Source organism: Haematobia irritans, chromosome 3 (genome assembly GCF_050003625.1).
Source record: "Haematobia irritans isolate KBUSLIRL chromosome 3, ASM5000362v1, whole genome shotgun sequence".
NCBI classification, from domain to species: Eukaryota; Metazoa; Arthropoda; class Insecta; order Diptera; family Muscidae; genus Haematobia; species Haematobia irritans.
In genome coordinates, this window is record NC_134399.1 from 179,501,321 (window position 1) to 179,517,569 (window position 16,249).

At 36.5% G+C, this 16,249-nt stretch overlaps 1 protein-coding gene across 1 annotated transcript; it reads right to left on the minus strand.

Moving 5' to 3' along the window:
* Positions 1-349: 349 nt before the first annotated feature.
* LOC142230384 (very long chain fatty acid elongase F-like) lies at positions 350-15,099 on the minus strand. Its single transcript, XM_075301032.1, has 4 exons — positions 14,951-15,099; positions 6,114-6,448; positions 916-1,021; positions 350-843 (listed from the first exon to the last, which is right to left on the minus strand). Exons 1-4 carry the CDS (start codon positions 15,009-15,011, stop codon positions 533-535), a joined length of 813 nt encoding a protein of 270 aa, XP_075157147.1. The 5' UTR covers positions 15,012-15,099; the 3' UTR covers positions 350-532.
* Positions 15,100-16,249: the final 1,150 nt, after the last annotated feature.

Below are 16,249 nucleotides of genomic sequence, written 5' to 3' on the forward strand. Positions count from 1 at the left end.
ATGTATGCATTGGTACATTTGATGGGTAGGAAGTAAATATGGAATGATTACTTATTGTTGGAATTGAACCAAAATAGAGTGTGTAAAAATATGTGATGTTTGCTTGCACGACGTTATAAATACAAATAAAGAATGATTTCATTTATAAATAAATAAAAACCAATAAATAAAATTAATTTTGTGTTTTCTTCTCTCAAGTGGCGTCCTTTTTTCGACGACGAAAAAAGTTTTTTCATAAAGATCAAAACATTTTAGGTGGTGACCATGTTCTTTTATCTGGAAGAAAACCATTTTTGACGAATACCATAACATTTTAGATCGTGACCATTGTCTTTTGATTCAAACAAAATTCTTTTTATCAATATAATAACATTTTAGATGAGGAAAATTTTATTTTTCTTAGAACTATGTTCACTGAGCCAACATAGTTGCAGATGAACATGTTAAATGGTCGCCGCAAAAATAGCTCCTATCATATTATTTTGCTCTTCGAATATGACTGTGACAATCATGTTTCTTCTCTGCGTGCATTTTATTGTATCTTCTTCCTTTTATCTCGACGTATATAAGTCTTATAATAGAAATCAGAAAATAGGGCTATCATAAAACAGTCCTGTAAAAATGCAACCCATAGCCAAAACAATTTCAGATTGCACCAATTATTGTACAATGGTAAAAACATATGGACAGCCAGAATAACGAATTGTGTCAGCTGCATACGAGTCAATAACTTCTTCCAGGGTTCCAGATCAATATTTGGCTTTTGAGCCGATACCATATAATAGAAATACATAACAACGTGTATGAATGAATTTACCAATCCTGTCGAGGTTGGATGTGCAGCTATATTATGGAATAAATACAAAATAAATTAGTAGAGGATTACTGAATATAAAAAAAAAATAGAATACCTACCAAAGTATGCCGCTGAATAGACATAGGTTCCAAATACCATAATTGCATGATGGTAAATATGCAAAAAAGTTATTTGTCTATTTTTCTTGCGCAACAAAAAGAAAATCTACGGAAAAGAAAGAAAAAATAATATAAACATTTTTAGAAACAAGCATATAAGGCAAGCCAAATCTGGGGATCGGTTTATATGGAGGCTATAATTGTAAATAATTGTGAACCTATGTGGACCAATTTTTGCATGGATGTTAGAGACCATACACTAACACCACATTTTAACCGGATCGGATGAATTTTGCTCCTCCAAGAAGCTTCGGTCAAATCTGGAGAACGGTTTATATGGGGGCAATATATAATTATGGACCGATATGGACTAATTCTAGCACGGTTGTTAGAGACCATATTCCAAATTTCAACCGGATCGGATGAAATATGCTTCTCTTAGGGGCTCCGCAAGCCAAATCCAGGGATCGGTTTATATGGAGGCTATATATAATTGTGAACCGATGTGGACCAATTTTTGCATGGATGTTAGGAACCATATACTAGCACCACGTTCCACATTTTAACCGGATCGGATGAAGTATGCTCCTCCAAGAGGCTCCGGAGGTCAAATCTGGAACCTCCACCATAGGATGTGGGGTATATTAACTTTGTCATTCCGTTTGTAACATATCGAAAAATTGCTCTAAGACCCCATAAAGTATATATATTCTGGGTCGTGGTGAAATTCTGAGTCGATCTGAGCATGTCCTTCCGTCTGTTGAAATAACGCTAACTTCCGAACGAAACAAGCTATCGACTTGAAACTTGGCACAAGTAGTTGTTATTGATGTAGGTCGAATGGTATTGCAAATGGGCCATATCGGTCAACTTTTACGTATAGCCCCCATATAAACGGACCCCCAAATTTGGCTTGCGATGCCCCTAAGAGAAGCAAATTTCATCCGATCCGGCTGAAATTTGGTACATGGTGTTAGTATGTGGTCTCTAACAACCATACAAAAATTGGTCCACATCGGTCTATAATTATATATAGCCCCCATATAAACCGATCCCCCGATTTGGCTTGCAGAGCCTCTAAGAGAAACAAATTTCATCCGATCCGGCTGAAATTTGGTACATGATGTTAGTATATGGTATCTAATGGCCATGCAAAAACTGGTCCACATCGGTCCATAATTATATATAGCCCCCATATAAATCGATCACAAGATTTGAACTCCGGAGCCTCTAAGAGAAGTAAATTTCATCCGATCCGGCTTAAATTTGGTACATGGTGTTAGTATAGAGTCTCTAACAACCATGCAAAAATTGGTCCACATCGGTCCATAGTTATATATAGCCCCCATATAAACCGATCCCCCGATTTGGCTTGCAGAGCTTCTAAGAGAAACAAATTTCATCCGATCCGGCTATGTGATGTTAGTATATGGTCTCTAATGACCATGCAAAAATTGGTCCATATCGGTCCATAATTATATATAGCCCCCATATAAATCTATCACAAGATTTGAACTCCGGAGCCTCTTGGAAGACCAAACTTCATCTGATTCAGTTGAAATTTGGTACGTGATGTTAATATATGGCCTCAAACACCCATGCAAAAATTGGTCGATATCGGTCCATAATTATATATATAGGCCCCATATAAACCGATCCCCAGATTTGACCTCCGGAGCACCTTGGAAGAGCAAAATTCTTCCCATTCGGTTGAAATTTGGTACGTGATGTTAGTATATGGTATCCAACAAACATGCAGGAATTGGTTCCTATCAGTTCATAATTATATATAGCTCCCATATAAACCGATCCCAAGATTTGACCTCCGGTGCCTTTTGGAGAAGCAAAATTCATCCGATCTGGTTGAAATTTGGTAAGTGGTATATGATATGTAACAACCATGTGAGTTGAAATTTGTGGATGACAGTCTTTCGTAGAAGTTTCTACGCAATGAATGGTGGAGGGTACATAAGATTCGGCCTGGCCGAACTTACGGCCGTATATACTTGTTTTTTTTTTTGTTTTAATTGTTTGAAAGTGTAAATCTGTGTTATCTTAAGATCACAAATAAATGTGCCAAAGAGGTCAATAACATATTACATAAATGATGTGTGTTATTTACTTCCGACACTTTTTACACGCAACTGCAGAAAATTTAGAAATTTTTTACTCTTTTGGCAAATAATGTATATATTTACTGAATTTTATTTTTGTTTATTCTTCTGCTTTATAATTAAATTGATTTAAAAAATGTATGCATTGAATTGCTTACAGATTGTATTATTATAATTTTTTGGTAAACCTAAGACCCTAGCAGTCAAAGCTTGCTTTTATACTTACAATTTATTTGCAAATTGAATAATTAAATCACGATTAAACCCAATTTTCGCATTGTAATCAGAGGGCCAAATTTCAAGCGGCATGAATGAAATTTGCTCTTTCAAGAGCCTCCGAAAATGCAATCTGTGGAACGGTTTATACAGAGTTTATATTAAATTATGGGCCGATATGGATCATTTCGTACGTGTTTGTTAGAGGATGTTCAACCATATCGGATGATATTTTATTCAATTCAATAATATTTTAATATAATATACGGCTGTAAGTTCGGCCAGGCCGAATCTTATATACCATTCACCATGGATTGCGTACACCCTCAAAAAAATTGCTTCTTTAACATATGTTGCAAACATATTTTCCAGGAAGCACAGATATTATTGCATACTGCCGAAACATTAATATGTTTGTTTTATGTGAACATATTGTATGTTTGGAAGCATTTTGAGCGAAAAACTATTATATGCTTGGAAGAATTTTTCCCAAAAGACGATTGTGCTCATTGCCTAACATACTCGCAATTTTCACTTCCACGAAATATTGTAGTTCTTGGCACATTTTTCTGTAATACAAATAATGTTGAAGAAATTATTCACTTTTATAAATTTTTTTAAATTTTACCTTTTGCCTGCACGGAGAATCGAACCGAGAACCATACAGTTTGTAAACCAACACACTATCTACTGGGCTACGTAGCGGTTATAGTTACCAGTTGATAATTATCGTTATAAGTTACATTTATATAGCATAGTTTGCAGCGCCCACGAGCCCATGCAAACATAACATTATTTAACAGAAACATACATTTGTTTGCCACGTGGAGCAGTGGTTATCATGTCTGCCTTGCATGCAAAGGGTCGTGGGTTCAATCCCTGCTCCGACCGAACACTTTTTTTTAATTTAACTTTAAAATTTGGAAGGAATTCAAAAACTCTAAAAAAAGAAGAACGTGGAGTCGAGTATAAACATACGTAAATAATTTTATAATATAAACATATATTTATTTAGGCATGAACAGTTTTTTACTAGCATTTAACACCATCGCTCTAAAATGCCTTTTATTTTTCTTTAATAATTCAGTTTAAAGACAATAAATTTTTTAAATTGTTTTAGCTGTAAAAATCGAACTTAATGCCCGCTTTTATATTTGATGGTGTCCGTCAACTCCTCGTGGACTACTTATTAATAAAGAGGAACTAATCTTTGTTTTTATATATTTTACTGTGTAATTTTTCACTATTTCCTCCTTATTTCATTTTACTGTCCCAACTCTAAAAAGAGTATAGTGCCCTTTCGTTATTTTTGTGAAGACCCCAGATTTCTTTTAACGAACCAAGAAAAAATTGTGCCCATAATGCCAAAATGACAAACAACACACATGTCTACACATACATAAAATGCTGCTCTCAAGGCGAAAACATATGTTTTTTTTTTCAAATGTCTATTCTCTTGGTTCCGAATGTTTGGGAACCTTACATTAGCCGGATCGGATGAAATTTGCTTCTCTTAGAGGATTCGCAAGCCAAATTTTGGGGTCCGTTTATATGGGGGCTATACGTAAAAGTTGTCCGATATGGCCTATTTGCAATATCATCCGACCTACATCAATAACAACTACTTGTCCCAAGTTTCAAGTTGATAGCTTGTTTCGTTCGGAAGTTAGCGTGATTTCAACAGACGGACGGACGGACGGACATGCTCAGATCGACTCAGAATTTCATCACGACCCAGAATATATACACTTTATGGGGTCTTAGAGCAATATTTCGATGTGTTACAAACGGAATGACAAATATAATATACCCCCCATCGTATGGTGGAGGGTATAAAAAGAGTTTTTACAATCGATGAAATGAGAGAATTATTGAACAGCACCGACTACATGCGGCTACATCCTCAAAAAAAAATCGCTTCTATAACTTATACCCCAAACATACTTTGTTTCAAGCATATATATTTTCAGGATTGGTCCAAACAAAATATTGTTTATGTTGTTCAAACATATTATGTTTCACCTTAGCCACCGTGGTGCAATGGTTAGCATGCCCGCCTTGCATACACAAGGTCGTGGGTTCGATTCCTGCTTCGACCGAACACCAAAAAGTTTTTCAGCGGTGGATTATCCCACCTCAGTAATGCTGGTGACATTTCCGAGGATTTTAAAGCTTCTCTAAGTGGTTTCACTGCAATGTGGAACGCCGTTCGGACTCAGCTATAAAAAGGAGGTCCCTTGTCATTGAGCTTAACATGGAATCGGGCAGCACTCAGTGATAAGAGAGAAGTTCACCAATGTGGTATCACAATGGACTGAATAGTCTAAGTGAGCCTGATACATCGGGCTGCCACCTAACCTAACCTTCACCTTAGGCATACACTAGTAGAATAACATTTTAATGCAATTTTCTATATTTTTAAGGCGCCAAATGGTCACCTCCATTCTTTTAATTGCAGCTTACTCTCTAGGTCTCTCTTTCTAAGCACTTATATGTTTATAGGCTAAATTAATATATGTTTGAATCCAATATAATAGGTATATTTGCAAACATTTTATATCCCAAACATAATATGTTCTAACAAACTAACATATATATTCCAAACATGTTATACTAGTTTATGAGCATTGTTTGCTTTCACTTAAAATTATTGTGTTAAAAATTTTGAGTTCCAAACATATAATTTTTACACCCAACCGTATGAAAAACAGTCTTTTTCGTCCTTGTAGTGGCGAAGAGCATAATAATGTCGGCCTTGCGCGGCTTTAGACCTTACTTACTTATTTTTGCTGAAATTCTTTTTACATTAATACACAATTTTCTGTTCCTAAGAAATAATTATCAATAATACATATATGAAAAAATTACCGTATCAAACCAATCCAAATATTTTGATATGTAATATAAAGTAACAGGTCTGACTATTTTCATTTTCATTGGTCTTCGATCCTCTGGATTATAGCCCTCACAAGTAAGACTGTAATCTGGGTTCAATACTGTATATCGAAGAAATTCATAACATATAAACGAATTTAACAAAATCTGTATAACATTGTAGACTTGCATGAGTCCATCGACATTATATGCTTTTCTATTGGCCATAAATCGTGGTCCGAACTCCTTGACTGCCAATACATAGAAGAGTATTGTTAATGCCATAAACCAAGGACTTCCAAGCACAGGATTTGTTGTGAGACGAGCGTCTGAAAAAGAAAAAATGGAGAACATTAACATAGACATCAATTTATTGTAGTGATAATGATATGTTGAGATGAATGCGTTTATAAATTTATTTTTCCCGTTTAGATTTGTCTAGAAGAGGCTATTGTGTGATGTACATTAAAAGTAATGACATGAGAAGAGCTTAGATATTTTTGAAAGGGGTACCCACATAGAACGAATATGATCACACGAAACATGTTTCAGAGCAAAATGATATTTTTGGACTGTGAACATGGAACATTGTTGTAGCAAAAATTTTGTTTTCTCGGCGAATATATATATGGTTGCCGAAATCAACTACATATTTTTAATGTCCACCGTCAACTGAAGCTTTCATACCTTTTGAACCTATTAGCGTTGTGATTTTGATTTAGTTTTGTAGGAAAACTTGATCGAAGAAATATTGCTGAATATACCATTCCCAAAATACGTATAAAAAATTTCCAAAATAACAGGTTGGCTGCTAAGTCCCCGGGCTAACAAAGAACAAGTATATACGGGCGTAAGTTCGGCCAGGCCGAAGCTTATGTACCCTCCACCATGGATTGCGTAGAAACTTCTACTGAAGACTGTCATCCACAATCGATTTACTTGGGTTGCGGTAACTTTTGTCGATCACAAGGTATCTTAAAACTTTCTAACATCGTCTTCTAAATTACAAGGCAGTCCATACGTAGTATATATTAAATTAAAAAAGCAGATTAAATACGTATATAATTAAGTTTAAAGTTTCTATAGAAATAAAATTTTGAAAAAATAAAATTTTGACAACATTTTCTATAGAAGTAAAATTTGGACAACATTTTCTATAGAAATACGATTTTAACAAAATTTTCTATAGAAATAAAATTTTTACTAAATTTTCAAAAGATTTAAAATTTTTACAACATTCTCTATAGAATTAAAATTTTGACAACATTTTCTACAGAAATAACATTTTCCCAAAATTTTCTATAGGAATAAAATTTCGACAAATTTTGCTAGATTATTTTTGCTCGAGTGGCAAGCATGATTATGAACCGATATGAACCAATTTTTGTGTGATTGGGGATCGGCTATACATAACTATAGACCGATATGGACCAATTTTGGCACGGTTATTAGCGGCCATAAATTAACACCACGTTGCAAATTTAAACCGGATCGGATGAATTTTGCTCGTCCAAGTGGCTCCGGAGATCAAATCTGGGGATCGGATTATATAGGGGCTTTATATAATTCTGGACTGATATGGACCAATTTTTGAATGGTTCTTAGAGACTATATACTAATATCATGTACCAAATTTCAGTCGGATCGGATGAAATTTGCTTCTCTTAGAGGATCCGCGAACCTAATTTGGGATTCGGTTTATATGGGGGCTATATATAATTATGAACCAATATGGACCAATTTTTGCATGGTTGTTAGAGACCATATACTAACACCACGTACCAAATTTCAACCGGATCGGTTGAATTTTGCTCCTCTAAGAGGCTCCGGAGTTCAAATCTGGGGATCGGTTTATATGGGGGCTATATATAATTATGAACCGATATGGACCAATTTTTGCATGGTTGTGACAGACCATATATTAACAACACCTACCAAATTTTAGCCGGATCGGATGAAATTTGCTTCTCTTAGAGCAATCGCAAGCCCAATTTGGGGTCCGTTTATATGGGGGCTATACGTAAAAGTAGACCGATATGGACCAATTTTTGCATGGTTATTAGAGACCATATACCAACACCATGTACCAAATTTCAGCCGGATCCGATGAAATTTGCTTCTCTTACAGCAATCACAAGCCACATTTGGCCCGTTTATAGGGGGCTATACGTAAAAGTGGACCGATATGGCCCATTTGCAATACCATCCGAGCTACATCAATAACAACTACTTGTGCCAAGTTTCAAGTCGATAGCTTACTTCGTTCGGAACATGCTCAGATCGGCTCAGAATTTCACCACGACCCAGAATATATATCCTTTATGGGGTCTTAGAGCAATATTTCGATGTGTTACAAACGGAATGACAAAGTTAATATACCCCCATCCTATGGTGGAGGGTATAAAAACACATTTTTTTTGTAAAAATTCGTTTTTATTATTCAACATAGTTCCCTTCAAGAGCGATACAACGATTATAATGACCTTCCAATTTTTTGATACCATTCTGGTAGTACTCCTTCGGTTTTGCCTCAAAATAAGCCTCAGTTTCGGCGATCACCTCTTCTTTACAGCCAAAATTTTCCCTGCGGGCATCCTTTTGAGGTTTGGGAACAAGAAAAAGTCGCTGGGGGCCAGATCTGGAGAATACGGTGGGTGGTGAAGCAATTCGAAGACCAATTCATAAATTTTGCCATCGTTCTCAATGACTTGTGGCGCGGTCCGTTGTCTTGGTGGAACAACACTTTTTATACCCTCCACCATAGGATGGGGGGTATATTAACTTTGTCATTCCGTTTGTAACACATCGAAATATTGCTCTAAGACCCCATAAAGTATATATATTCTAATCGTTGAGTCGATCTGAGCATGTCCGTCCGTCCGTCTGTTGAAATCACGCTAACTTCCGAACGAAACAAGCTATCGACTTGAAACTTGGCACAAGTAGTTGTTATTGATGTAGGTCGGATGGTATTGCAAATGGGCCATATCGGTCCACTTTTACGTATAGCCCCCATATAAACGGACCCCCAAATTTGGCTTGCGAGGCTGAAATTTGGTACATGGTGTTAGTATATGGTCTCTAACAACCATGCAAAAATTGGTCCACATCGTTCCATAATTATATATAGCCCCCATATAAACCGATCCCCCGATTTGGCCTCTAAGAGAGACAAATTTCATCCGACCCGGCAGAAATTTGGTACATGGTGTTAGTATGGTCTCTAACAACCGTGCAAAAATTGGTCCACATCGGTCGATAATTATATATAGCCCCCATATAAACCGATCCCCCGATTTGTCTTGCGAGGCCTCTAAGAGAAGCAAAATTAATCCGATCCGGCTGAAATTTGGTACATGGTGTTAGTATATGATCTCTAACAACCATGCAAAAATTGGTCCACATCGGTCTATAATTATATATAGCCCCTATATAAACCGATCCCCCGATTTGGCTTGCGAGGCCGCTAAGAGAAGCAAATTTCATCCAATCCGGCTGACAATTGGTACATAGTGTTAGTATATGGTATCTAACAACCATGCAAAAATTGGTCCACATCGGTCAATAATTATATATAGCCCTCATATAAACCGATCACCAAATTTGACCTCCGGAGCCTCTTGGAAGACCACAATTCATCTCAAACTCCCATGCAAAAAGTGGTCGATATCGGTCCATAATTATATATAGGTCCCATATAAACCGATCCCCAGATTTGAGCTACAGAGCCCCTTGGAAGAGCAAAATTCTTCCCATTCGGTTGAAATTTGGTACGTGATGTTAGTATATTGTATCCAACAACCATGCAGGAATTGGTTCCTATCAGTCCATAATTATATATAGCTCCCATATAAACCGATCCCCAGATTTAACCTCCGATGCCTTATGGAGAAGCAAAATTCATCCGATCTGCTTGAAATTTGGTACGTGGTGGTAGTATATGATATTTAACAACCATGCTAAAAGTGGTCCATATCAGTCCATAATCATACATAGCCCCATATAAACCGATCCCTAGATTTGGTTTTTGAGCCTTTTGGAGGAGCAAATTTCATCCGAGTGAGTTGAAATTTGGCACATTGTGCTAGTATATGGTCGTTAACAACCATGCCTAACTAGGTCCATATCGGTCTATAGATATATACGGCTCAGATAAATCGATCACCAGTCACACAAAAATTGGTCCATATCAAGTTCATATTTGTATATAGCCCCCATATAAGCGACCCCCATATTTCAATTCTGGATACTTTGCCGCCGGTATCCATGGTGGAGGGTACATAAGATTCGGCCTAGCCGAACTTACGGCCGTATATACTTGTTTCTTCTTCATATGGGGCCGTTTTGCCGCGACTTCGACCTTCCAACTCTCCAATAACGCCATATAATAGTCACTGTTGATGGGTTTTCCCTTCTCAAAATAATCGATAAAAATTATTCCATGCGCATCCCAAAAAACAGAGGCCATTACTTTGCCAGCGGACTTTTGAGTCATTCCACGCTTCGGAGACGGTTCACCGGTCGCTGTCCACTCAGCCGACTGTTGGACTCAGGAGTGTAGTGATGGAGCCATGTTTCATCGATTGTCACATATCGACGGAAAAACTCGGGTGTATTACGAGTTAACAGCTGCAAACACCGCTCAGAATCATCAACACGTTGTTGATTTTGGTCAAATGTGAGCTCGCGCGGCACCCATTTTGCACAGAGCTTCCGCATATCCAAATATTGATGAATGATATGACCAACACGTTCCTTTGATATCTTTATGGCCTCTTCTATCTCGATCAACTTCATTTTACGGTCATTCAAAATCATTTTGTGAATGTTTTGATGAATGTTTTAACCACCTCTTTCGGGCGTCCACTGCGTTCACCTTCCTCCGTGCTCATTTCACCACGCTTGAATTTTGCATACCAATCAATTATTGTTGATTTCCTTGGGGCAGAGTCCGTAAACTCATTATCAAGCCAAGTGTTTGCTTCTATCGTATTTTTGCCCTTCAGAAAACAGTATTTTATCAAAACACGAAATTCCTTTTTTCCATTTTTTTCACAATAACAAAAGTTGCTTGACAAAAGACGATCTATCTCACAAACTAATTGACTTACAGACGTCAAATTTTGACACGAATCATTTGAAGGTTGGTACTATATAAAAATAATATGTATTTAATACTAGCGACGCCATCTATGTGTCAGACCGGGGACTTATCAGCCAATCTGTTATGTACCACCCGATTTTTCAAAATTTAGCTATAAAACCCTTATTTATCAACCGATAGTACTCAAATTTAGCCAAATGTAATCTTCTATAGCACTAACTGTATGTGCAAAATTTCATCGAAATCGGTTCAGATTGAGATATAGCTCCCATAGATATGTATAGCCTGACTTTCACAAATTTGGCCATAGAACCCTTATTTTGTTATTCGATCTTACTCAAAGTTGGCTAGAGCTAGTCCAAATTTCAGGACTATAGCTCCATTATTGAGGACTGTAGCGTGATTACAACAGACAGATAGACAGACGGACATGGTTATACCGTCTTAGAATTTCTCCCTGATCAGGAATATATTCTTTATATAGTCGGAAATCGATATTTCGATGTGTTACAAACGGAATGACAAACTTATTATACCCCCATCACCATTCTATGGTGGTGGGTATAATAAATAAATACGCCAGTATATTCGGCCAGGCCGTATCTAATATTTTGGGTTGTGTAGAAAGTTTTACTAAAATTTGTCATCTACAATCAAATTACTAGGGTTGTGGTTTAAAATTGTTACCAATTTTGCTACTATTCAATTACATTAGATTTAACCAAATTTTAAATTCATCTCATTGAGTATTTTTACCACAATTAAAGTAAAGGAACACAACTAATGTATTAAAGCCACCTAAAAGTATTCTACAAATTAATTTTGATTTTAATTGTAACCTTATTCATTGAGTGGGAATTTGCTTTTGTTTTGTTATTGAGTGGTGATATTTGCATTCGAATGCTTATATAGACAATTTGAGACTCCCTCTAGAAAACTTGAAATTCTTTATATTAAATGTATGGCCTCAAATGATCATAGTAAATTCACAAAGTAGAGGTGTGCACATGACACGAAATTGTCGTGACTCACGAAAATTTCGCGTGAGACGTGAGTCATGCTGATGGTAACGGCGTGAGTGTGCGTGAGCGTGATTAACCAAACCAGTGTCGTGCGTGAGTCACGAAAATAGTATCTTCGTGAGTGTGCGTGAGTAACGAATTTCGGAAAAACACGCTCACGAAAATAATCCCGCTTACGAACATAAAATGCTTACGAGTTCAATTCATATGTAATTTTAGTGACATCCTAAGTGTTAAAAGTTTTATAACGCTCTCGATTTTAATCATACTCATATTTTCAGTCAGGTTCTATAGGTAAATTACTCATAAAATTATTCGTGTGTCACGACATTTAAACGATTTTCGTGCGTGAGTACAAATTTTCTTTTCGTGAGCATGAGTCAAGCAAAAAATATCGTGCATGAGTGTGCGTGAATAAATTTCTCCGTCGTGGGTGTGCGTGAGCGCGAGTAAAATATTACTCATGTGCACACCTCTATCACAAAGTACTTACAATTTACTACAAACTCGACATTAATGGAATATGCACCATTTTTTTATCCACAGCAAAATTCGGAAAAAATCCGTATTTTATATTTTATACCCACCACCATAGAATTGTGATGGGGGAATAATACGTTTTTCATTCCGTTTGTAACACATCGAAATATAAATTTCCGATTATGTAAAGTATATATATTCTTGATCAGGGAGAAATTCTAAGACGATATAATCATGTCCGTCTGTCTGTCTGTTGGAATCGCTGTACAGCCTCAATAATGGTGCTAAAGGGTGATACGGTCAAAATTTGGTCAAGGGAAAACGCGTGTAAATCGGTGAAATCGTTTATTTAAAAAATCAAATTAAATTTCTTTTTCAAGTTCAATTAGTATAAAATTTAGGAAAAATATTCAGTTAGGCTTTCGCTTTTCCAAATCCGAATTGCCGGGCCTCACGCTTGCCACCTGCCATCAGATTTTGTACAGCCACCTTGTCCACCTTCTTCGCCGCAGAAAACCAGTTTGCCTTGAACTGCTGCTCGTCCTTAGCAGTTTTTTGGTCTTCTTTAGGTTCAGCTTGACAATAGCCCAGTATTTCTCAATTGGGCGGAGCTCTGGCGTGTTGGGAGGGTTCTTGTCCTTGGGAACCACCTGCACGTTGTTGGCGGCGTACCACTCCATGGCCTTTTTACCGTAATGACAAGATACCAAATCCGGCCAAAACAGTACGGAACAACCGTGTTTCTTCAGGAAAGGCAGCAGACGTTTATTCAAACACTCTTTAACGTAAATTTCTTGGTTGACAGTCCCGGAATCTACGAAAATGCTGCTTTTGAAGCCACAGGTACAGATGGCTTGCCAAACCAGATATTTCTTTGCGAACTTTGACAGTTTTATGTGCTTGAAAATATCTGCTACCTTTCCCCTTCCTTTTGACGTATAAAACTCCTGTCCCGGAAGCTGCTTGTAGTCGGCTTTGACGTAGGTTTCGTCGTCCATTACCACGCAGTCAAACTTCGTCAGCATCGTCGTGTACAGCCTCCGGGATCGCGCTTTGGCCGTCGTATTTTGTTTATCATCGCGATTTGGAGTCACTACCTTCTTGCAAGTCGATAGTCCGGCTCGTTTTTTGGCTCGGTGCACGGTTGTAGACGATACACCCAGCTTATTTGCGGCATCTCGGAGAGAGAGGTTAGGGTTTCACTTGAAACTACCGGCAACTCTCTTTGCTTCCGGTTTTCGATTTCCCCCCGATCCAGACTTCCTGGCTGTCGACAAACGTTCCCCAAACACTTTAATTACATTTGTAACGGTTGATTTGGCAACTTTTAGCGATTTTGCCAGCTTTGCGTGCGAGTAGCTCGGATTTTCGCGATGCGCGAGCAAAATTTTGATACGCTGCTCTTCTTGCTTGGACGGCATTTTGACAACTGAAGAGTGAATTCCAAAATCAAAACAGGAGCAACATTCTACACACACACCTTCAAAATGAGGGATGTTCAGGTTTTTGAAATGCAAAATTGAAAGAAATACGTCAAGTTTATATTGACCAAATTTTGACCGTATCACCCTTTATACGTACACCACGTTTCAAATTTCAACCAGATCGGATGAATTCTGCTCTTCCAAGAGGCTCCGGAGTTAAAATGTGGGGATCGGTTTATATGGAGACTATACCAAAACATGGACCATTTCATATCATTTAATTTTGTCAACATTTTATTTCCATAGAGAATTTTGTAAAAATGTTATTTCTATAGAAAATTTTGTCCAAATTTTATTTATATTTTATCAAAATTTTATTTCTTTAGAAAATTTTCGCAAAATTTTATTTCTATAGAAAAATTTCTCAAAATTTTATTTTTAGAGAAAATTTTATCTCTATAGAAAATTTTGTCAAAATTTTATTTCTATAGAGAATTTTGTCAAAATTTTATTTCTATAGAGAATTTTGTCAAAATTTTATTTCTATAGAGAATTTTGTCAAACTGAATTATATACGTATTGTATCGGCCTTTTTTTGTTTAATATATATAAGACGGTGTTAAAAAGTTTTAGGATACCTTGCCATCGGCAAGTCCAGGTAATTCGATTGTGGATGACAGTCTTTAGTAAAAGTTTCTACGCAATCCATGACGGAGGGTACATAAAATTCGGCCTGGCCGAACTTACTGCCGTATATACTTGTTTTTCTATTATAAATTTCAGAAGAACATTTTGACCTACCTATTCTAAAGTTCTGCAGATGCTCTGTAATCCCATTGTACAACATTTTTAACAGCAGCATTTCACTATTAGTATTATATATATTTTTTCAATATTTTTAATAATATTTATATTTATGGGGCGTCCGAACTACATTCGTTAACGCTATTTTCAAGACTAAAAATATTATTTCCCTTTCACATGTTTAGTTTAATAAATAGTACTACAATTAGGCTTATGTATTATTCAAACAGATTATGAATTTATGTGAATGATTTACATTTAGGTCGAGACGACCATAAGCAACCCTACGCTACTTTTTGAAGAAGTGTTGCACAAATAAAAACTGCTAGTTAGAAAATGAAATTATAATTTACAAAAAAATAATTTTAAGGGTTTTATGCATATATATGGGAACTATATTTAAATCTGAACCGATTTGGATTATAATTTGAAGGTTTGGTTGATACTACCGGAGATTACCTTGTATTGAATTTGAGTAAGATCGGTTAATAAACGAGGTCACTATGGTCAAAAATAGATTTATTAAGGGTAAATTTTAGAAAATCGGGCGATACATATATATATGGGAGCTATATCTAAATCTGAACCGATTTGGATGATATTTTGCAGGTTTAGTTGACACCACAGAAGGTTACTTTGTGCTACATTTGAGTAAGATCGGTTAATAAATAAGTCTATTATAACAAAATTTTGCAAAATCGGGAAATAAATATATACGGGAGCTATATTTAAATTTGAACCGATTTCCATGACTTTATGCACATATGGTATGGTGCTATAGAAGATTGGAGTAAGCCAACTTTGAGTAAGATCGGACTTATGGCCAAATTTGGGAAAATCGGGCGATACATATATATGGGAGCTATATCTAAATCTGAACCTCTTTCGATAAAATTTGGTACACTTAAAGAGTGGTAGATAAGATTACTTTGTGGCAAACTTGGCGCCGATCGGGTAATAAATGAGCGCAATCTGACCCCATTTATCGAAATCGGGCGAGACATATATATGGGAGCTATATCTAAATGTGATCCGATTTTTTCCAACTTCAACAGCATTTGTCGCTGTGTCAAAAAAAAAAAACGCCATATACCAAATTTCATCAAAATCGGTTAATAAAGGGTGATTCTTTTGAGGTTAGGATTTTCATGCATTAGTATTTGACAGATCACGTGGGATTTCAGACATGGTGTCAAAGAGAAAGATGCTCAGTATGCTTTGACATTTCATCATGAATAGACTTACTAACGAGCAACGCTTGCAAATCATTGAATTTTATTACCAAAATCAGTGGCA